The sequence below is a fragment of the Capricornis sumatraensis genome, chromosome 17 (genome assembly GCF_032405125.1).
Source record: "Capricornis sumatraensis isolate serow.1 chromosome 17, serow.2, whole genome shotgun sequence".
Classification (NCBI taxonomy): domain Eukaryota; kingdom Metazoa; phylum Chordata; class Mammalia; order Artiodactyla; family Bovidae; genus Capricornis; species Capricornis sumatraensis.
This window is the reverse complement of record NC_091085.1, coordinates 41,813,113-41,837,575: the sequence shown is the minus strand read 5'-3', so window position 1 is coordinate 41,837,575 and position 24,463 is coordinate 41,813,113. Positions and strand designations below refer to the sequence as shown.

The window sequence follows — 24,463 nt, the reverse complement described above, 5'->3', positions numbered from 1 at the left end:
GAAGAGATTGAAAAAATAGTAATAAAAAATCTCTATGTTTACACAATGTAGTTACCACTCCAGCTCTCTCTAGTCTTTTGTGTAGATTCAGGTTTCCATCTGGTAACTCTCTCTAGAGTTTTGTGTAGATTCAGGTTTCCATATGGTAGCATTTTCCTTCTTCCTGTAGAGTTTACTTTAATATTTCCTGTAATGTAGGTGTGCTGGTCAAGAATTCTTGCAGTTTTTGCATTCTCACATTCTTTTTTTTTTTTTTTAGTCCCAAAAAAGTCATTATTTTGTTTTTATTTTAAAAAGATATTTTTATTGGAGAAAGAAGTTAGATTGACGATACCTTCCCCTACCCCACATACCCTTAGTTCTTTAGTGGTTTGTTCTACTGTCTTTTTCACGTTGTCTTTGAAAAGAAATCTTCTGTTTCTGTTTTCTTTTTCTGTGCGTAGTCTTTTTTCCTCTGGTTGCTTTTTAAGATTTTCTCTTTAGCTCTGATTTTAAGCAATTTGGTTATCTTGTGCCTTGTTAGTTTTCTTCATGTTTTTTTTGCTGATTCCTTGAACTTCTTGTGTATGTGGTTTCTGTAGTTTTAAACAAATTTGAAAAAAATTTGGCCATTATTTCTTTAAGGATTTAGTCTGTTTCTTTCCTCCTTCACAGGGTAATAAAAATACACATGTACATTTGTCTGCTTGAGATTCTCCCAAAACTCAGTGATGCTGAGTTTTCAGTCTTTATATTCTGTTTTCTTTTACCCTCTGCTTTGTTTTAGAGAGTCTCTGTTTCTGTGCCTGTCAGTTCACTAACCTTTTTCCCCATTGAAGTGTCTAATCAGCTATTAATTCCATCCAGTTCATTTTTAAAACTATGAACACTGTAGTTTTCTTCTCTAGAAATTTGATTTTTATCCTTTTTTATATTTTTTCTTCTCTACTTAGTGTTTTCAATGTTTTCTTCATTTGAACATATACAATAGACTTAAAATAATGTTATAATGTCCTTGTCTACTAATTCAACCTATGTTATTTCTGGATCAGATTCAATTTGTTGATTTTTCTCCTTATTATAGATTATATTTCCCTGCTTCCTTGCATGCATGATACATTTTGGTTAATTTCCAAAAATTTTGACTTTTGTTGGAAGCTGAATATTTTTTATACTCATGAACATTCTTGAGGTTTATTCTGGGGTGTGATGGTTATTTGGAAGTAGTTTCATCCTTTTGGGTTTGCCTTTAAATTATCTTAGGTACTCACATCCATCGAGTCGGTGATGCCATCCAGCCATCTCATCCTCTGTCGTCTCCTTCTCCTCCTGCCCCCAATCCCTCCCAGCATCAGAGTCTTTTCCAGTGAGTCAACTCTTCGCATCAGGTGGCCAAAGTATTGGAGTTTCAGCTTTAGCATCAGTCCTTCCAAAGAACACCCAGGACTGATCTCCTTTAGAATGGACTGGTTGGATCTCCTTGCAGTCCAAGGGACTCTCAAGAGTCTTCTCCAATACCACAGTTCAAAATCATCTATTCTTCGGTGCTTAGCTTTCTTCACAGTCCAACTCTCACATCCATACATGACTACTGGAAAAACCATAGCCTTGACTAGATGGACCTTTGTTGGCAAAGTAATGTCTCTGCTTTTGAACTTTGGAAGGAATGATGCTAAAGCTGAAACTCTAGTACTTTGGCCACCTCATGCAAAGAGTTGACTCATTGGAAAAGACTCTGATGCTGGGAGGGATTGGGGGCAGGAGGAGAGGGGACAACAGAGGATGAGATGGCTGGATGGCATCACCGACTCAATGGACGTGAGTTTGAGTGAACTCCAGGAGTTGCTGATGGACAGGGAGGCCTGGTGTGCTGCGATTCATGGGGTCGCAAAGAGTCGAACATGACTGAGTGACTGTACTGAACAGAACTGAGACCAGGCAATGTTTTGTCTGGGGTTAATTTTTCCTTATTAGTGAGCTAAGATCCTTATCAATATCCTACCTGATGCTCTGTAAATTATGAGGGCCCACTCTGGCTCTTGGGAGTAAGCAGATTTCCTTCTGTTCTCGTTTTTGTTTTTTTCCCTGGCTTCACTGTTTTTTCTCCCAGCATGTATTAATAACAATATTTATGGAGACCTTCTTTAGATTTCAGACATTTTCTCTTTATCTACCTCTTTTATCTCTAATACCCTGCTATACCTACTTCTTTGGCTTCCTCATACTCCTAGTTTCATCATTTCATCTCAGGGAGACTGTGGACTCTGCCTAGGTTTCCTCTGTGCTGCTGCAATCTGTGGGCTTTCTCCAGGCAGTTAGTTGGGCACAATAATAAGATTCACCTCATTGTTTCCCTTCTCTCAAGAATCATCTTCCTTCATTGCCTGGTGGCCAGTGTCTTAAAGAGTTTGTCACCTTTTAAAGTTTTTTTCTTTTTCAGACAGAAAGCTGAATCTTATCTCTTTCTCTTTGGCTGGAAGCAAAGAGCCCTGATTTGGCAGTTTTCAAAAGTCCGATGTTTAATAGTTTATATCTAATCTGGGTGGGGCATAGAATCACTATTTCAGAATCTCATGTCCTCTTTAGAAAAATGCTTTGCAGTTTTTTGTGTAAGTGTTTTTCTTTTCTTAAGTGTAGTAAGAGTGAACATTCTTCTGGTTTTGACTCAATAGAAAGATCAAAGCTTTGAAGTGGATGGAATGTAATGCCAAAGGTGAAAAAGGTGGAAAATTGAGAAAATGTAATTGAATATTAGCAGATGTCTGAGAACTCCAGTATAAACATGAGATAAATTTAAAGATGCATTTAATTGCTTGAGATAAAGTTTCCTTAATGTTCAGGCCTGTAGATGGGTAGTAGGGGAGTAGGTAGGAATGTGAGTTTTAGGGAATTTTAAGTTGTTTGTAATTTTTTCATCTATCTGTCTTTGTGAGGGTCCTCAGACTACCCTAGGCTTGATGATTCACTAGGTCTCACTGAACTCAGAAGCTATTATATTCATGCCGTGTCTTGCTAAGTTGCTTCAGTCATGTCCAATCCTTTGCTACCCTGTGGACTGTAGCCCACTGGGTTCCTCTGTCCATGGGATTCTCCAAGCAAGAATACTGAAGTGGGTTGCCATGTCCTCCTCCAGGGGATCTTTCCAACCCAGGGATGGAACCCGTCTCTTTACGTATCCTTCAATGGCAAATATGTTCTTTACAGTAGCGCCACCTGGGAAGCCCCATTATAATCATTGTGATGCTTTATTACAGTGAAGAGATACAGATCAAAGTGCTCAAGGGGAAAAGTCACTTGAGATGAATTCCAGGATCAACCAGACACAGGCTTCTAAGTGTACTTTCCCAATGGAATCCATTGGGAATACACTTAATTCTCCCAGAAACAGTGTGTGACAATATGCATGGAGTGTTATTGACCAGGGAGGCTCACATGAACCTTAGAATCCAGGGTGTTATTGCAGGTCAGTCATGTAGGTATACAGCACCTGCATGTCTGACTTTCACTACTTAGATTCTAGCCCTTCCCAGAACAAAAAGGAGTGTCCATAAATCATATTGTCAGGGTAAACTTAGCCTTGTCAAACTGGTAGAGCATACCACAAGGCTTCAGGCATAAAAAACACTCTTAGAGGCAACATATTTAACAAGCCCAGAGAATATCTCCTAGTAGACTGGCCTTTCTTTAAAATGGGCAGGGATTGAACACCCTGATGTTCTGAGTAAGCCTGTCTTGAATACTATTTATTAAATTCCATACTTTGTTTGTATTTCATTAGTTTCTTGTACTATCCTTTGTCTGAGAATAAATTCTTTATGTAGACAGCCCATCAGCCTAAATTCTGTCTACATAAAGAATTTATTCTCAGTGACTCTTTTTACTAGTATACAACAATCCTCTTCCCAATAGTTCGCCATCTCTAATGTTGTCTCTAATGTGCACAAACTCAGATTTTCCCAGAGACAGCATGGAAAAGAAACCAGAAAGTATGACAGTAACTGGTCAAGTCATAAATGAGGGGCCAAAATGGATCTGTTTTACTAAATTGAGTCTGGTATGATAACCAGTCAAGTATCTCAGTATGACTGGCATTATGCTCAAATGTTTCTTTCCCTTCTTCAAGATGACTAAAAGCCAGTATTAGGGCCTACAGATGGTTCAGTGTCATTCATTCTCTTTAGTTGCTTGATTCCTACTCATCTTTCCTGCTTGTTTAAAGGTCAGCTCTTCTAGAAAGCTGTACTTGACACTCCTGGACCCTCTAGTCCTATTATATGCTCTTTGTGGCATTCCATACAATTTTTTGTATAGTTTTTAAATTAAATACTTCAGTTGCTCAGTCGTGTCCGACTCTTTGTGACCCCATATACTGCAACATGCCAGGCCTCCCTGTCCATCACCAACATGCAGAGTTTACTCAAACTCATGTCCATTGAGTCAGTGATGCCAGCCGATCATCTCATCCTCTGTCATCCCCTTCTCCCACCTTCAATCTTTGCCGGCATCAAGGTCTTTTCAAATGAGTCAGTATAAATACGTATTAATTAAATACTTATTTGTTTAATCTACTTCTCCTTTAAACCTGTAAGCTCCACCCTGGTGGCTCAGATGGTAGAGAATCTGCCTGCAATACAGGAGACCAGGTTCAATCTCAGGTTTGGGAAGATGCCCTGGGGAAGGGAATGGGTACCGACTCCAATATTCTTGCCTGGAGAATTCCATGGACAAAGGAGCCTGGGGGGCGACAGTCCCAAAGAGTCAGATACAGCTGAGTGGCTTTCACTTTCTTACAATGTCTGCTTCTCCTTTTAACCTGTAAGCTCCACAGTCATGGGCCACGTCAGTCTTGTTCATTTTTTGTATCTCACCATGTATACTGTACCAGTATTCCTAGAGCCTGGCTAAGCACTCAAAACCTAACAGCCTTTTGCACCAAGATGAATGTATCTGGATGAATGAGTAAATAAATGAGTAAATAAATGAATATTTTATATTAAAGCCTCAGCTAGATTATCTATAGGAGTCTGACTTTCTTGTTGACAACTGCAATACAGGAGACCCCCCATCCTTACCAGAAGTTACAAAAGATGGCACCATTAGGCAACTTTTACTGTAGGATAATTAATTATTGCTCAGCAGTCTTTCACTTACACTTGGTCAGTTCTCTGATACTTGTTTGATCTGTCTCCATGAACTCAGTATATACCTAGGATAAATGTCTTAATTTCTCTAGGCAGCTTCTTTCTCCAGGGTTTTCTCGTGGCATCTTGCAGCTTGATTCTCAAGTTGATCCTGTCCCACTAATATTCATATCACTGGCTATTACATGTAGCACAGTTAGCAGCCAGGGACCAGCTTTGAGTATAAAGGTAAAATATTTTATTCTTTTTCTAAATATTGCCTATTAAGACTGTGCTGTAAGGATTGTTCCCTAGTACCTCTTTCACTCTTTATAGGGGCTTTCTCCTTACACCTGTTGTCCTCAAATGAAGATATCGGCAGCAGTCCTGTTTCCCTAACATCTTGGCTCTCTGGCCAGCATTGGCTATTCTCTGCCATGTAAGAACTTCCTTTCTGGTCTATGTCTCAGGACCAAGTCGGGACAGCTTGGGAAATTTGCTGACAAGAGTTTGCTCAGCTTTCTGACAGAGAAGGGCCTCTTCCCTTTGCCTTCTATTTAACAAAACTTAGAGCCTTCCTCAGTGATCAGTGCAAAGAAATAGAGGAAAACAATAGAATGGGAAAGACTAGCGATCTCTTCAAGAAAATTAGAGATACCAAGGGAACATTTCATGCAAAGATGGGCTCGATAAAGGACAGAAATGGTCTGGACCTAACAGAATCAGAAGATATTAAGAAGAGGTGGCAAGAATACGCAGAAAAACTATTCCAAAAAATATCTTCAGGACCTAGGTAATCATGATGGTGTGCTCACTCACCTAGAGCCAGACATCCTGGAATGTGAAGTCAAATGGGCCTTAGGAAGCATCACTATGGACAAAGCTAGTGGAGGTGATGGAATTCCAGTTGAACTGTTTCAAATTCTAAAAGATGATGCTATGAAAGTGCTTCACTCAATATGCCAGCAAATTTGGAAAAGTCAGCAGCGGCCAGAGGAATGGAAAAGGTCAGTTTTCATTCCAGTTCTAAAAAAAAAGGCAATGCCAAAAAATGCTCAAACTACGGCACAATTGCACTCGTCTCTCACTCTAGGAAAGTAATGCTCAATTTTCTTCAAGTCAGGCTTCAGCAATATGTGAACCGTGAACTTCCAGATGTTAAAGCTGGTTTTAGAAAAGGCAGAACCAGAGATCAAATTGCCAACATTCGCTGGATCATTGAGAAAGCAAGAGAGTTCCAGAAAAACATCTATTTCTGCTTTATTGACTACGCCAAAGTCTTTGTTTGGATCAAAACAAACTGTGGAAAATTTTGAAAGAGATGGGAATACCAGATCACCTGACCTGCCTCTTGAGAAACCTGTATGCAGGTCAGGAGGCAACAGTTAGAACTAGACATGAAACAACAGACTGGTTCCAAATTGGGAAAAGAGTACATCAAGGCTATATATTGTCACCCTGCTTATTTAACTTATATGCAGAGTATATCGTGAGCAATGCTGGACTGGATGAAGCATAAGCTGGAATCAAGATTGCCCGAGAAATATCAATAACCTCAGATATGCAGATGACACCACCCTTATGGCAGAAAGTGAAGAAGAACTAAAGAGTCTCTTGATGTAAGTGAAAGAGGAGAGGGAAAACTTTGGCTTAAAGCTCCACATTCAGAAAACGAAGATCATGGCATCTGGTCCCATCACTTCATGGCAGATAGATGGGAAAACAGTAGAAACAGTGTCAGACTTTATTTTGGGGGGCTCCAAAATCACTGCAGATGGTGACTGCAGCCATGAAATTGGAAGACGCTTACTCCTTGGAAGGAAAGTTATGACCAACCTAGGCAGCATATTGAAAAGCAGAGACATTACTTTGCCAACAAAGGTCTGTCTAGTCAAGTCTGTGGTTTTTCCAGTGGTCATGTATGGATGTGAGAGTTGGACTATAAAGAAAGCTGAGCACCAAAGAATTGATGCTTTTGAACTGTGGTGTTGGAGAAGACTCTCAAGTCCCTTGGACTGCAAGGAGATCCAACCAGTCCATTCTAAAGGAAATCAATCCTGAATATTCACTGGAAGGACTGATGCTGCAGCTGAAACTCCAGTACTTTGGCCACCTGACGCGAAGAGCTGACTCATTTGAAAAGACCTTGATGGTAGGAAAGATTGAGGGCAGGAGGAGAAGGGAATGACAGAGGATGAGATGGTTGGAGGGTATCACCGACTGAATGAACATGAGTTTGGGTAAACTCTAGGAGTTTGTGATGGACAGGGAGGCCTGGTGTACTGCGGTTCATGGGGTCGCAAAGGGTCGGATGCAACTGAACTGAACTGAACTGAACTGGAGCATCCTTTTAGCCAGTCTTGGCAGGAGATTTTTCTCTTCATGTATGCAAACATTTTTATTATCAGGCAACCATCAAAAGAGATCAGAAGAAATGGTCTGAATTTATGACCCAACTATTTGGATAGATGTGGGCTAGAAAATGTTTCACAAAGCATATGTATGGCCCAACACTTTTACATGTTGGCAACATTTTTGACTACATCTGACCACATGTGTTGGTTAATTCCTAACTCCCTAAATCTCCTATTTTTCCATCTCACCTCCTATAGTCTATTTTCTTGTCATTTCTACTCTTCTGCCACTTTTTTTTTTAAATATAGCACAAATGAAATTTGCATCTGCTCATTTATTTATTCCCATACCAAACATTGAGCATCTATAATGTACAGACACTGTTAGGAAGGTCCTAGTGATAGATACACACATAACAAAAGAATCCTTCTGTTTGGTTATATTATTCACTCATATCACAGACACCCAAAGAAGAATAATCTGAACAAAACTTAAAAAAAAAAAATCTTTGCTATTTGAAAGTTTTCTGGGCCTTTTATATGATTTCTTTTAGTTTTGGGGGCATTTGGCCATATATTACATGTGGCTGATTTAAAATTCACTTGAGAAACTTGTGTATATGTGCTTCTTTGGTCCCGGGGCTAGGGGCCCAATCAGCAGAAGTCCCAGTCTTTTTCTGCTGTTCCTGTATGTTTCATGTATTTTAGCCATATTTTTATCTTTTCCCTATTGTGCTATGCCATAGTAAGAATGGCAGAGGTTAGTAAGTTTCCTTAAATAATCAAAGAATTTTTTGCTGAATGCAGTTAAATTATTCAAGGAATTTGGTGAATTAGCAAAAATATAAAATATTTTAATGAGACATGAAGAATTTTCTAAGTGAACCTTTGTCATTTTCATGATGTGAGTTTTATTGTTTTTTTAAAGAATATTGCTGCAATTGGGGTTTTTTTTTCTCGTTAAGTTTCCATTTTTTTTTTGGTGAGACTTTTCATTGTTTATCAGACAAAAGTAAGTTGTTTTTTAAAAGCTCATTTTGGAAATAGTTAACCATTTTTAAGTTGAAGTAAGGCATAAAGTTTTTTGATCTAAGGGCGACTTATTTATATAATTATTATATTTGTAAGTTTGACTTCAGGATAGCCAGCTCTCTGAGCACAGATCATAGTAGACTCATTAAAGTGTGATTGTAATGTAAATGATGTTTTAGAAATTGAACTCAAGTTTTAATATAACCTCTTAACTGATCAAGAAACCTATAGTTTGAAATTTGGTTACAGTATTTGCCTTGAAGCTGATCATTATTGCCATGGTTTTTGGAATATCTTTTTATTTACTGGCATAGTTCCTTTCTTCTTTACCTTAATGTTTTCCTTTATTAATTAGAATTAGAGAACCATCTGGCTCCCATAACTTTTATGTTTCAATGAGATTCTCAAATGTGATTTACTCAACAACAAAATCACTCAGATTAGTAGCAGTTTGTAATTATTAGCAAAGTTCTGGTGTACAGTTTCTTATCTTCTTTCTCGTCTACTATTTTTTAGCAGTTCTTTCCTGTGAAACTGTTAGGTATTTCAACCTAGCAACCTGATGCAAAATGGAAGCAGGAAAAGGGGAAAAGCTGAGTCAAGGGAGAAGAGAAGGGAAAAAACACTGCATGTTCAGCCCCTTCCACCACCTTGTACAAGGCCTTTCTCCGTATTTTTATTTGCCTTATGCTCCACTCTCCTTTTACTTTTCAGAGTCCTTATGTAGTTGGGTTTTGTACTTTGTCTGAAATTCGTATTTTTAATCAGTGGGGCTGGGAGACAGAGGCTGTATATGGTTTATGGTACTATAGTGGAACTGGAACTTAGACTTGTCTTTCCAGAAACCTCAAAATAACGTTCATTTATTTGAGTTTTTTTTCATCAGGGCATAGTTGCTTTACTCAGTCCTGTCCGACTCTTTGTGACCCCATGGACCATGGAATTCTCTAGGCCAGGATACTGGAGTGGGTAGCCTTTCTCTTCTCAAGGGGATCTTTCCAACTCAGGGATCAAACCCAGGTCTCCTGCATTACAGGCGGATTCTTTACCAGCTGAGCCACAAGGGAAGCCCCCACAATGTTGATGAGGTTTTGCTCTACAGCAAAGCGAATCAGTTGTACATATATCCAGTCTTTTTTAGATTTTCTTCCCATTTAGATCACCACAGATGACTGAGTAGAGTTCCCTGTGATATACAATAGGTTCTCATACACAGTAATGTATATATGTCAATCCCAGTCTCCCAGTTTGTCCCACCCCTCTTCTTCCTTTGAAAACCATAGGTTTGTTTTCTACAAACAAAAGTCACCCATCTGTGACTCTATTTTTGCTTGTAAATAGGTTCATCTGTGACATTTTTCTAGATTCCTATATGAACGATATTATACAGTAGTTGTTTTTCTCTTTCTGACTTACTTCATTCTGTACGTCAATCTCTAGGTCCATCTACATCTCTGCAAATGGCACTGTTTCTTTCCTTTTTATGGCTGAGTAATATTTCATTGAACATATGTACCACATCTTCTTTATCCATCCTTCTTTCAACGGTCATTTAGGTTCCTTCCATGTTTTGTTCACTGTAATAATGCTGCTATGAATATCAGGGTGTATACATCCTTTCGAATTGCAGTTTTCTCCAAATATATGTCAATGAGTGGGATTGCTGGGTCAGATGGTAACTCTATGAATATTTTTAGTTTTTTACTGTTTTCCATAGTGGTTGTACCAATTTACATTACCACCAACAGTGTAGGATTGTTCTCTTTTTTTCCCATCCTCTCCAGCATTTATCCTTTGTAGATTTTTTGGTGATGGCCATTTTGACCAGTGTGAAGTGATATCTCATTGTGGTTTTGATTTGCAGTTCTGTAATAATTAGTGATGGTGAGCCTCTTTTCGTATGTTTGTTGGCCATCTGTCTTCTTTGGTGAAATGTCTGTTTAGGTCTTCCACCCATTTTTGGATTGGGTCTTTTTTTTTTTAATACTGAACTGCATGAATTGTTGCTATATTTTGGAGATTAATCCCTTATCAGCTGCTTCGTTTGCAGATATTTTCTCCCGTTCTGGCAGTTGTCAGTTGTCTCTTCATTTTATTTTAGAATTATTTTTTAAAGCAGGAGGAAAAGTATTTTGTCTTTTCACCATATAAAGCTAATGGCTTTCACTTATTTTTACTTTGATGTAAGAATACTTTTTAAACACTGTTTCCTAAATTTGATTTGTCTTCATTAAAGAAGCATCTGGAACCTTTTTTTTTCTTTCAAATCTTGGAAGTTAGTTTTCTAAGCTTATCTTTCTGCATTAGTTATTTGGTATATTTATGATTTCTTATCAAATTAAATGTATCTTAAATACTTGAATTGTCACGAAGCTGGTGTATGACCCAGCAGAGAATTTGGAACAGGTGCCAACCCACTTGCTAGGTGCCTGGCTTCTTGTCCTTATTTCGGGACTTGTTAGTGTGCAAGAACAAAGTGAAAAGCACTCTTTGTTGCCATATATTCTATAAAAATTAACACTTTCAAAAGAATTTTTGTTCCTGGCAGTGTAATACTTGGCACATAGCAAATAAGAGAATCTTGAATCACAGGTATATAAGGACACTGTCAGCTCCTCTGGAGCTACTGAATTCTTTTTTCATAGTCATTTTTCTTGTTCCTTAATTTTTATTTTGTCCTCTTGGAGATTGTCTGTAAAAGTTTTTTTTGTTTGTTTTAACCTGATCATCAGGTCTTCTGGCTTCTGTAGATGTGCAGTTTGAACTGAGTTTTTGTTTGTGCAGTTTGAATTGAGTTTTTTTGGGTGGGGGTGTTTTTGGATTCGTGTCAATGTTGGATGCTTGTTCAGAAAGTACTTATTTGGGAGGGGCATTTCCCTTTGGGAAATTTATTTCACTGTTCTGTGCTTATTTGACAGCTGTTCCTTCACTTCTAACTTTATTACTAATTTAAAATGTTATAAAGCCATATGTGAGCAGCTGTTCACCATTTTCATCAGAACAAAATAAGAAAGAAAGGACCCAAATATTATCAGGAATGATTTACGTTAGATTGTAAGAATAATTTTTTTGGTAGTTATGGTATAGTGTAACTTATTTAAAAGACAGTTATAGAATTAAAAATGATTTTAAAGAGCATAAAATAGTATTTGTTGAAAGATGAAAAGACTTGAAAGATGAAATACTGACTGAAGGAATGATAGTGAACCAGCTAGTTTTTGAATTCTTGTTCTAGAATTTTATGATTTCATGGTGTTTATTCTTCTCTTACAACAGACCTTTTCCCATTACTTTCTGTGCTTTAAGACTCTTCTATGCAATAGTATTCTAAAACCAATTTACATTTATTTTTAATAGGTTTATTAGCTATATAAAGGCATTTATTTGGCATGCATTTGCTAAATAAAAGTGCAAAACCTGTTTGCCTGTAGTTTAAGAAATGTGATAATACATTTCTTAATGTATTTTAAGAAAAATAATAGAAAAGTTATGGTAATTCACTATTGTTCATGAAACTACAAATGTTATGGCTTGATTGTCCTTAATCTCCTATCACTAGTCCTTCAAAATATTACTATTCATTGTAATCATCTTTCAGACATTTAAAATAAAAATAATACTTATGTAGTGTTTATTAGTTACCACGTGCTAGGCAAAGTTCAGCTAATGAAATATATACTAAACTGTTTGATTCTCATAATAATCCTGAAACTTTAGGTTTCGTTGTCCCCTTATTATAGATGAGAGAGAAATTTACAGAGATTAAGTAAATTGGCCCAAGTGATACAGTAACTAGTGAAAATGAAAGTCACTCAGTCCTTTGCGACCCCATGGACTGTATAGTCCGTGGAATTCTCCAGGCCAGAATACTGGAGTGGGTAGCCTTTCCCTTCTCCAGGGGATCTTCCCAACCCATAGATCAAACCCAGGTCTCCCACATTGCAGGTGGATTCTTTACCAGCTGAGCCACGAGGGAAGCCCAAGAATACTGGAGTGGGTAGCCTTTCCCTTCTCCAGCAGATCTTCCTGACCCAGGAATCAAACCGGGGTCTCCTGCATTGCAGGCAGATTCTTTACTGAGCTATGACGGAGGCTAGTAACTTCATACAAAATGAAGTGTATGAAGTTTTTAAAAAGTAGAATGTACAGTTGTGTTTATATTATGCACAGGCACAGGCATTTGAAAGACTAGAAAGTACTACCCCAAAATATTAAAAATGGTTCTTTTTAGGTTATGAGGTAACAGGTAATTCTTACATTGTCCTTCATAATTTCTTGTAGGTTGTACTAGCTATAAGAGCTATAATACCTTTCCTCATAAACATATGAGGTGGGAATTGACATAAGTCTTTCATATATGCCACCTTTTCCAAATTTCTGTCCTCCTCATCTCACATATTTAAGAATGTTAACCTTTTTATTTTTTCAGTAGTTTTTATATTATTTTGTGTGTAGACAGATGTTTTATGTCTTTAGCCAAAGACTATGTCTTTTAGGATACTTTCCGTATTCCTCTTTCTAGATTAAAAATATTTGAGGACATTATCTCACTTTCTTTTGTGCCCTTACACTCTCTAAGACAAGTTGAGCACAAAGAAGACATTAAAGCTTATTGAATTTATTTCCCTTGTAAATTCCTCAGTGCAATTGGAAACTAATTCTTTTCCCAAATGTATTTTTCTCTCTTTTAATGTAACTTTCAATTATACATTTCCCCAACTCTGAATCCTTACTGTTAAGCTTGACTTCATTTTCTTTTTTACATCTCCTCTCAAAATCTAATTATTATTAAGACTCATTGATTAGCCTTATAAGATAAAGTTTAATATAATTTTAATCTTTTTTCCTCTATAGTAATGCAGATTACCACAGTCTCTTCTAAGAATTAGTGTAGAAGCCTCTCCTCCCCATCTTCCCAGTTTTAATCCCCACTCTACCTTATAACCACGGTGCTCTTCTGGAGATCTGATCACGTCATTTTCCTTATTAAGTTGCTCTCCATTGCTCTCAGGATAAAGTATAAATTTCTTGATGTTTTATGCATCTTCAGTGTTTGATAGCTTCATATGTTGGCTGACTTCTTTTGTTTCTCTTCTCCTGGTCTCAATTCTAGCCACACTGAATTACCTTTATTTCTCCTAATGTTTGATACTTTTTTTTTTTTCTTTTCACACCTTCTCTTTTCCATGGCATTTGCTGTTATTTTCAGCTGTTCATCAGATCCCACTTCATATGTCACTTCTGAAAAGCTTTTCTTAACCATCCATTTAAACTCTGTGACTACATAGAGGTACATATGCTACATTTTAGCATATACCAGGCTTTATAGTAATTACATAACTATGGAAATATGCCTTTTTAAGGAAATATTCCATCAAGTCAGAAACTCAATATGGAAGGAAATATTCCATCAAGTCAGAAACTCAATATGGACAAGTATTACTTTGTCCCTAGGAACTAGCATAGTATGAATAGGCATTTAAACAACATTTAATAGATTGATTGATGTTTTGCAGATGACTTAGCTTCTATTTTCCTGAAAGGCTAGTTTCTGATATAACTTCCTGCTTTCCTGCGAGTCTTAAACTTACCTTTATCTTTTTACTCTCCTTCCCTGTCATTGCTTGGGAGGATAAATACTTCACTGAAGTATAAAATGGAAAACATAAGTGCAGTAGAAGTAGAGGAATATGAACTATCTTTCAAGAAGTTTAGCAGTGAGAAAGAAGGGGAATACAGACGTTAAGTAGAAATAATATCAACGTAAGGTTGCTTTGAAGCATAGGGAGAAATGGGAAATATTTGTAGGCTGAGGAAAAAATACAGATTCATGTTGATGTATGGCAGAGGCCATCACAGTATTCTAAAATAATTATGCTCCAATTTAAATAAGTAATTTTTAAAATATTTATATAATTAAAGCAGGAATAGAGAGAGACAACTGGTGAAGCAAGAGACCCCAAACATCAGGAGATAGGAAGGGGATGGCTTTGTTTCACTTCAGGGCAATGGACCAGCACTTTGGTATAGATGACTAGGCCATGCAGTGACCTTGTTGTTTTGGCCTGTTGCATTTCCAGTGAACATTGAATTTTCTGGTAAGAGCATCTTAGATTTTCTTGAGAAACAAGCCTTCTCTAGCTTTTGGTCCAGCTGACACTGATTACTTCTATTCTCTGATCTGTAACTAAAGAGATTATTTTTATGCTGTGGATTTCCTTATCTTATATTTTGGTGATTTCCATGTATGTTTCATGGAGGTGCTTCAGGAGTTTAATATCTGATATTGGGTTCTTTTAAATGATTCTTTTTAAAGATTTTTTGAAAGGCTGATTAAAAACAAAATATACTCAAATGTATTAAGTTTTATCATATTGAAGATTATCAGATTATATTTCTAGTTATAGTTTCATATAAATCTGAGAAAACCATTTTCCTCACCATTTATAAGCATACCATTGAATTTTGTTTTAAATGCTATTGATTAGGAAGGATGTAATTCTATACTAACTTTTAAGAAAATTCTATCTGTATATGTGTGCTTATGTAAATTTTTGTTATTCAGTCGCTAAGTTGTGTCTGACTCTTAGCAACCCCATGAACTGCAGCACACCAGGCTTCCCTATCCTTCACTGTCTCCCTGAGTTTGCTCAGACTCATTGTCCATTCAGTCACTAATGGTTATCTCATCCTCTGTCACCCCCTTGTCTTGCCCTCAGTCTTTCCCAGCATCAGGGTCTTTTCCAATGAGTTGGTTCTTTGTATCACATAGCCAAAATATTAGAAGTTCAGCTTCAGCACAGGTTCTTCCAATGAATGTTCAAGGTTAATTTCCTTTAGGATTGAGTGGTTTGATCTCCTCACTCTCCAAGATCTCCTCACTGTCACTCTCAAGAGCCTTCTCCAGCACCACAGTTATAAAGTATCAATTATTTGGTGCTCAGCCTTCTTTATGGTCCAACTTTCACATCTATACATGAATACTGGAAAACCATAGCTTTGATTATATGGACTTTTATCGGCAAAGTGATGTCTCTGCTTTTTAATACACTGTCTAGGTTTGTCAAAGCTATTCTTCTAAGGAGCAAGCATTCTGCTAAAGGCTTCCCTGGTGGCTCAGACTGTAAAGAATCTGCCTGTAACACAGGAGACCTGGGTTCCATCGCTGGGTCAGAAAGATCCCCTGGAGAAGGGAATGGCTACCCACTCCAGTATTCTTGACTGGAAAATTCCATGGATAGAAGAACTTGGCAGCCTACAGTCCATGGGGTTGCAAAGAGTCGAAGATGACTGAGTGAATAACACTTTCATTTTTTCAAATATTCTTCTGTAGTATTCAAGGTATAACTCAAATATGCTTCAAGGCATGGTATAGCTGCTCCTCATGGAGCATGTTCTCCAACAGAATGTGCTGTTCTCATTGCATAGGTACGATAATTGCCTAGTAACAACTGAATGGGTATCATGCAGCATCATATCATTTGAAGTCATAAAAGTTGCTTCTCTGACTTATGTGTTTATGATAGTTATAAACACAGCTTTTATCCATTAGATAACATACATACCCTCCCTCTCTATATGCATGTTTGCATGTGTGTATGCACGTATGTGTGTGCTGTGTGTACGTATATATGCCACTTCTGAAAGGGATAAAAATAAAAACTACTGATTGAATTAAGCAACTATCCAATAACCACATTGCCAGATCTACTGATCATTTCTTCTTAATTATCTCTAGTTTCTGATCTGTAAATTTTTTGATAGTTTTTGACTACCATTAACAACTACCCATCAGGGTATGACAACTCTGCTGTATTTCTGCTTATAGCAGGCTTTGGCTACACAAATAATAGTTGCCGTCTGTGATAAACAGTCACTTGGACTCCACTGATGATAGCTACATGTTTTTAAGGTAGTAAGATCATGTGCACTAATCTTAGGTTTAATTTTAGTTTTATTAATTGGTGAAATCAGCAATCAGTTAGGAAAAACAAAGACAAAGTAAAACCCAAGGCTGATGATGCTTCAGGGAAATATACACATATTCCTCATGGCTTTAAAATGGATGAACTGGTTGAAATAGCAAACGGCGTTAAGATCGTTTTTCTTGTTCAGTCGTGCAGTTGTGTCCGACTCTTAGAGACCCCATGGACTACACCACAGCAGGCTTCCCTGTCCTTCACTATCTCCCAGAGTTTGCTTAAACTCATGTCCATTGAATTGTTAATGACATTAGGTATTAAGAGACCTAAAATGTTCATGCCTTTTAATCTAGTAATCTCACTTCTTGAAATAAATCCCAAGAAAGCAATTTAGAAAAAAAAAATAATTAAATCTTATCTCAGTGTTACGGTCGATAAGACAGAATTATCCTGGTTCTGTGTACAAAAAACAAAAACAACAGAAAGAAAGAAAGAAAGAGAGAAAGTGAAGTCACTCAGTCGTGTCTGACTTTTTGCGACCCCATGCACTGAAGCCTACCAGGCTCCTCCGTCCGTGGGATTCTCCAGGCAAGAATACTGGAGTGGGTTGCCATTTCCTTCTCCAGGGGATCTTACCGACCCAGGGATCAAACCCAGGTCTCCCACATTGCAGGCAGATGCTTTAACCTCTGAGCCACCAGGGAAGCCACAGAATCCACCCCGCCAAAAATGCAAATTTATTTGGAAAAAATAATCTTTACCTGATAGTAACAAACAAAACCTATCTCTTTTTTGTTTCTATCAATAGATTATTTGTTTCTGACTTTTCTTCCTCTTTCTTTTCCTCTTTCCTCTTAAATGTAGGTAGCATTCATTGACCTTACTTTTACCCACATCTCTCTTCTCATGGTTGGCAATTTTAGTTGATCTCATGGTTTCTATTGTTTGTAGGTGGATAACTCTGAAATCCAACATTTCAACCCTAATATCTTTCCAGAGTTCCATTTGTGACACATATTCGACTCCATTTGTGATATGTATTCAATTGTGAATATATGCAACTCTGTTCAGTTCAGTTCAATCGCTCAGTCGTGTCTGACTCTGTGACCCCGTGAATCGCAGCACGCCCGGCCTCCCTGTATATCCCCCCAAAACTCTTACTTTCTCACCTACCAATCATTTTTACTGTGGTCTATATTCTTACCAATCCATCTTGAAATCTTTAGCTTCACATTCTCCTTCTTTCTTTCACTGCCTTCATAATCCTCAGCTGTAGACCTGCAGTATTTTTCTGGTGTGTCTTCATCATTTCCATGTGATTACTGTAGTTCAGGCTTGCCTTTTTTTGGTGGGGGGCAAGGTGCTTCCCTGGTTACTCAGCTGGTAAAGAATCTGCCTGTGTTACAGGAGTCCCTGGTTTAATTCCTGGTCAGGAAGTTTTCCTGGAGAAGGGACAGGCTACCCACTCCAGTATTCTTGGGCTTTCCTGGTGGCTCTGCAGTGCTGGAGACCTGGGTTTGATCCCTGGGTTGGGAAGATCCCCTGGAGAAGGCCAAGGCAACCCACTCCAGTATTCTGGCCTGGAGAATTCCATGGACTGTATAGTCCATGCATAAAGAATTGTACAGGCCTGAGCACATTCATTTTCACTTTACTTTTTTTTTTTTTAAGAATGTTTGTGATAGATCCTTAATTGTTCTCTCTGAAGACACCCTCCTCTCCAGTGAATCTTGTTAGAGAAGTCTTTCTGAAGCACAGATCAAAGCATATTGCTTTCTAGATTTAAAACCTTCAAAGACTTCTTATGAATAAAGAGATTCTTGAGCTCCATCTAGTCTTCAAGGTTATCCACTAGATGGCTTGAATTTGCTTTTTTTTTTTTTTTAGAAAAAAGAACTTTCTTTTTTGACTTCCCTCTCAAGTCTTTTTTTCTCTCATGTTCTTCATGTTTCCTTCTGAGCCTTTCATAATTTTTTGGCTTCTACCTAACCATTTCTCTATTTTCATATTTCTGGATTTCATCCATGCTTCAAGAGTTGGCTTTCAGATTTACCTTCCAGCTGGGAATAATCTTTTCTCCCTAGGAACTCCCAAAGGATTTTTCTGTTTCTTTGTCATTGTGCTTAGTATACTTTGCATTGTACTATGGTTGTTTATATGTGTGTTACTGATATTTGTTAAGTTCTTTAGGATCTGAATTTATGTCTCATCTATTTCCTGTGTACTTTATATGGTATGTAACACACATTTATTAAGTAAATAAACATAAAGAGCTCTCTTGTTTGGGGAACATTTTGAGAAGAACAAAATTTTGAGGATTCTTATTAATATACCAAAGGCAGAAAAGATTATATGTTCCATAAGGACCTACAGAAGTGTATTTGAAAGTAATTTTGCTTTCAAGAAAATAATTTTTGCTTTCAAGAAAAGAAATGTAAGAAATTAGATATGTAGATTTGACCATGAATCACTGATTCAAACTGTTTTCAAACAGATGAAAGCTAGTTTTTAAAGGCATGTAGAATAGAATATAGACTTAACAGTATATTAAATTGTTTAAACAGTTACTTATACAAGTAAGACTTGCAAGCAGTAACATTTTGGTTTTCTTTAGTATTTCTATAATACGCAGCTCACATTTTATAAACTCCTAGCTCTTGTTGAAAATTTTTTAAGGAAATTATTGATTTTTAAATAGTTCTCTTTTCTTCCTTGTATACATATGTTTTAAATTTTTTCTTTGTTTCACAGGTATCCTGGTCAGATATAGGAGGACTGGAAAATGTCAAGCTGAAACTAAAACAGGCTGTGGAATGGCCCTTGAAACATCCTGAGTCTTTCACCCAAATGGGTATTCAGCCACCCAGAGGAGTTCTTTTGTATGGGCCACCTGGATGCTCTAAAACAATGATTGCAAAGGCTTTGGCCAATGAGAGTGGACTGAATTTCCTGGCTATAAAGGTAAGGTTTAAGTTTATTAAATTGTTACTCTCTCTCCAGCAGCCCACCCCCCCCCACCCCCGATTCCTACCCTTAGGAGAGCATGGACCACCCTCTTAAGGAGTAGTTGAATTTTTTTTTTTTTGCAGTTAATGGCAATATAATATAGGGAGATGAGAGATAAACAAATTAGTGCCTATAATCAGCAAATCATGGTTTAGTTTCTTGATTTTCAGTATTTCTTACGCTCACCCATATGTAATAGAAACCGATTTTCTTTTTTTCTACATTTTTAAATTGTGCTAATCACTTTTGCTGAACCATGACTTAAATATGAATTTAATTATGAATTTAATAAATTTAATATTTATAAACATAATAGTTTCAAAGAACTCAGATACTTTATATGGAAAAAATAAATTAAAAAAATATTTTTCTAGTCAGAAGGTATATATATATTGTTTATATTCTGAAATATACATACACATATTGTTTGTTCACTGCATGCTAAGTTGCTTCAGTTGTGTCTGACTGTGCAACCCCATGGACTCTAGCCTGCCATGCTTCTCTATCCATGGGATTTCCCAGTCAAGAATACTGGAGTGGGCTGCCATGCCCTCCTCCAGGATATGTACACACACGTACACACACACACACACACACGTACACACGTACACACATACACATGTACACACACACACACACGTATGTATGTAAAGCCTTAAATTCATCTCTGTAGACTTTATCACAGAAATACATATTTAAATATGTTAACCATCAAAGTCATTTAGAAAAAAGGCACATGATAATTTATTTTGATGTTGTCAGGGAATTTTTTTCGTAATAAAATGTTTTCTGTCTTAAAACATTGAAATCATTGGCAGTTTTCGCAGTTAGTTTAGTATAAACATTTCAGAAGGTCAGTCTTTTATTGATACTTTACTGTTGATTCTTGAACACCCTAAGTTTGAACTGTGTGGTTTCAATTATACAAAGGTTTTTTTTTTTTTTTTTACAGTAAATACTATGATATTACATTATCTATGGTGGATTGAATTGGCGGATATGGGGGAACTGTGTATATGGAGTTATAGTTAAGTTATACTTAGATTGCATGGAGGATCAGAGCCCTCACCCCCTCATTTTTCAAGGATCAGCTGTACTTTTTGTGGAATGTTATTTAGATGTATTTAGGCTGTTTTCTTTTTAAGAATCAGTATCATCACAGTCACTAGTGTTTGCCTGTTTTTTTTAATCTTGTCGAAGATATTGGATATGAATTTGGAGAGGGGACCATTTTCACTATGATTAGTTATGCTGACTCACAACCATAGTTTTAAGGGTTGCAGTTTTAAATGTTGGAGTAATGAGTGATTTTGAAATTTCCAGAGACATCTTGATTTCTCTTTGGTCCTTGTTCTCTTATCTTGTGAACATGGCCATTTTATTGGCATTTCCTCCTTTTTTTCCCCCCTGTCATCTTCATTTCTCTATGCTTACCTTCCACAACTGTATAGTCATAATTTTTGAATTTTTCCTGTGTACTGGATACCTGAAACTTATTTAATCAGGACTTAGCTCACAGTTATTTACACTTGAATATCAAGGAAGAAAAAGCATATATATTTCCTTACAAATTAGTATCTCACTCTTTTGTGATTGAAGATAACAGTTGCTACCAGGACTGCTTTCTGGCCTACCCTAGGATTACTTAGAAATATATCTATTACAATTTTTGACTATGAAACCTTTCATAACTTTATAGTTTCACTTTGGTCTTTTTTCATGGTAAGAAAATAGTGAAAAGATTTTTTGTAAGGTTTATCTTGGACACTGTTCATATAAAATAATCATGTGTCAACTTATAAATGCCTTTCACTAAGTATTTAATTCTTTTAGGTCACATACACAAAAGATACATGATATTAAGAAATTTTCTTCATAAGTTGAGTTTGTATTTTCTTAGAGAGGGTTACATATCCTACTTATTAATTTTTATTTAACGTGGACTTTTATTCATTATACAATTTCGTGTACTTTGAAGGTATTAATCAATTTTTGAATCTGGGTGGAGGATATAGTTAATGAACAATGGATGTTCATTTACTGTTCTTTCAGATTTTCCTATCTGTTTAAAAATTACAAAAGAAAAAATTAAGAACACAAAAATAATTTGCTTTTCTATGCATTTTCATTGGTTCTTTCATCTTGGTCTGATTAATTTATGAGAAAAGTTAAAGTAGCTATGGGCTTCCCAGGTGGCGCTAGTGGTAAAGAACGTGCCTGCCAATGCAGGCGACATAAGAGATGTGGATTTGATCCCTGGGTCGGGAAGATCCCCTGGAGGAGGACAGGGCAACCCACTTCAGTGTTCTTGCCTGGAGAATCCCCATGGACAGAGGAGCCTAGCGGGCTACAGTCCACAGGGTCACACAGAGTTGAACACAACTGAAGCGACTAAGCATGCACAAAATAGCTGTATCATATAGTTTATGTATGAGGAAATCAAGTTAAAGAAGTTAGGGATTCATGTTGTATTCTTGCAAGTTTTATTTTCCTGTGAAAAGTTGTCTCGTTTTCAACATAGATATTTGTTTTCTATGAGATTTAAATATTATGATTAAATTTGAACTTACTGCAGTGACAAATCTTACACATTTTGAAAGTGACCAGAAAAAAATAGATACCGATATTGGGAGACCTAAGTGTTTTGGATATATTGGAAAGAATAAATTCCCTAACACTTTTTGCAGTGGTGATTTCCTTTAATTTCCAAGATATAGAGTTTTAAAACTTTAAATGTTTCTTTCAGTTAGTTTATGAAAGAACCCTTTAGCTCCCCCTGTGCATCTTTTCTAAACAGTGATTACAAGATTTATATTCTACTCAGAGTTAAGTCTTCACCTTGGCTTGTGTGGGCTTTTAATATCCTTTGGCATCTGTATGTGTTTTTGTACAGACTGTAGCACTTGACATATGCTTAAGTTTGGTTTGTCATCTGGGTCAATTACGTCAAAATATTTTCCAGTTGAAATTTCCTCTCTGCTTCTCTCTTGCTTTTTGTCTGGAGTGCTACAATAGATTAATTACCCTTGAATAGCTGGGCTACTTCACTTTATGAAGAACTGTTACTGATTCTGGAAGAAGGGGGGTTAGGCCTCTGACAGGGATTTTCGGCAAGTCCTTTATGAACAGTATTGGCAAGTAGAAGAATATAATGAACCTAGTGTATTCTTGACTTTTGGAAGAAATTTTTTCTGATACATCTCTCATAGAGGAATTGTCCAAAATATATCCCATTTTCAGAAAAACAAACAAAAAAATACAACCCTGTATTTTATTGAAATCAGTGCACAATTCAGAATAATTACTATTGTCCATTTAACTAGATGCCCTACTATTATTCTGTTACCAAAGGTACAAGTTAATCTGAACTGTATAAATTCCATGTCTATCTTTAAGCTTTTTTAAAAAAACATGTAGGCTAGTCTATAAATCATAAAGCTTTCATTTTATAGATACTACATGGAAAACTGCATAGATACCTCTTTTATATACAAAATGCTTTAAGATTAGTTTCTAAGATGACAAATAAGAATAGTGATGTTTAAGAAGGTGAAGTGACTTTTCCAAGTCAAAGAAATGGTGATAGAACCGAAATTTGATCTCAGGACTTCCTGACTCCAGAGTCTAAGCTCTGAACCACTGTATAATACAATCTTCCTTTTTTTTTTTTTTTTTTAAATAAAACTAGTGTCCAGTATTTTTTTTCATTAATTACACCAAGTTACTAGAGAAGGTAGTTCAGGCAGTTTCTATAGGGCAGGTTCAGAGACATGGAAAGACATTTCTGGGACCTAGTTTAAAAAATAATTTTGCTTCTCAAGGGCAAAGAAAACTGAATAAAATAGCATGGCTTTGGAGTGGAAGTTGGTTGAATTAATAAGAAAGGGTAAGCACTGCCAAAGAAACAGGAATCTGATGAATTAAATGGAAGTTCAGGAGCAAAGGCTACAGGTTGAATAATGTAGAGCTTGAAATTTACTCATTAGAATATAGTTTGTGCCCTTGAAATTGAGTGTGTTACAATGAAAAGAGCATGAAGCTGGGATTCAGATAGCGTTGGTTCAGTTTCTAATACTAGCACTTTTTAGGTCTATAGCCTTAACAAGTTCTGTAAGACTTAGTTTTTTCACCTGTATAGGCCTTTGGAGAGAATTATATTAAAAACATAAATGAAAGTTTTAGAGGGCCTAACTACTTAATCCTGCATATAGTTATGACTTCCTTACCGAGGATTCAGTGTGGAAAGGAGGGAAGCGAAGAGTTACTTGGTAGTGGAGAAACCTCCCTCAGCCAGGTGATCAGGGTTAACATCATTAGGATTAGTCATGTTGTTAGTATGTACCCTTGTATGTATGATGTGATGAGAATGGTACTTTATTCCCAAGGTCTTCCTCCCAAACACTCACAACCCATGTTTACCTATGAGAAAAACAGCAGGCAAACCCAAATGGAAGGACATTAATTCTGTAAAATACCTGACCACTACTCCTGAAACTGAGTTGTGTCTGACTCTTTCAACCCCATGGGCTGTAGCCTGTCAGGCTCCTTTGTCCATGGAATTCTCCAGGCAAGAATACTGGAGTGGGTTGCCATTTGCCAATTCCTTCTCCAGGAGATCTTCCTGACCCAGGGATTAAACCATGGTCTCCTGCATTGTAGGCAGATTCTTTGCCAACTGAGCTATGAGGGAAGCCCCTGAAACTGTCAGGGTCATCAAAAATAAGGAAAGTCTGAGAAACTGTCACAGCCAGAAGGAGCCCAAGAAGACAGAAGAGTGAAATATACTGTTGTGGTTTCCTGGGTATATCATTACTGTTTCATTGGTTGTAACAAATATACCATATTAATAATATATGATAAGAATAGGAGAAACTGGGTGTGTATTGGGGTAGGAGTGAATATATGGAAAGTCTTGGTAGTGTATGCTCAGTTCTTCTATAAACCTTGCATGAGTGCTCAGTTGTGTCTGATTCTTTGCTGCCCCATGGACTGTAGCCTGACAGGATCCTCTGTCCAAAGGATTTTCCAGGCAAGAATACTGGAGTGCCAT

General features: G+C 36.9%; 1 protein-coding gene across 2 annotated transcripts in view; it reads left to right on the top strand.

Moving 5' to 3' along the window:
• Positions 1-24,463, top strand: part of AFG2A (AFG2 AAA ATPase homolog A) — a 350,747-nt gene that overhangs the window by 63,017 nt on the left and 263,267 nt on the right. For both annotated transcript variants that reach the window (XM_068990111.1, XM_068990112.1), the window contains one exon: positions 19,159-19,368. In XM_068990111.1, the coding sequence (XP_068846212.1) occupies positions 19,159-19,368 (210 nt within the window). The remainder of the gene's footprint in view (positions 1-19,158; positions 19,369-24,463) is intronic.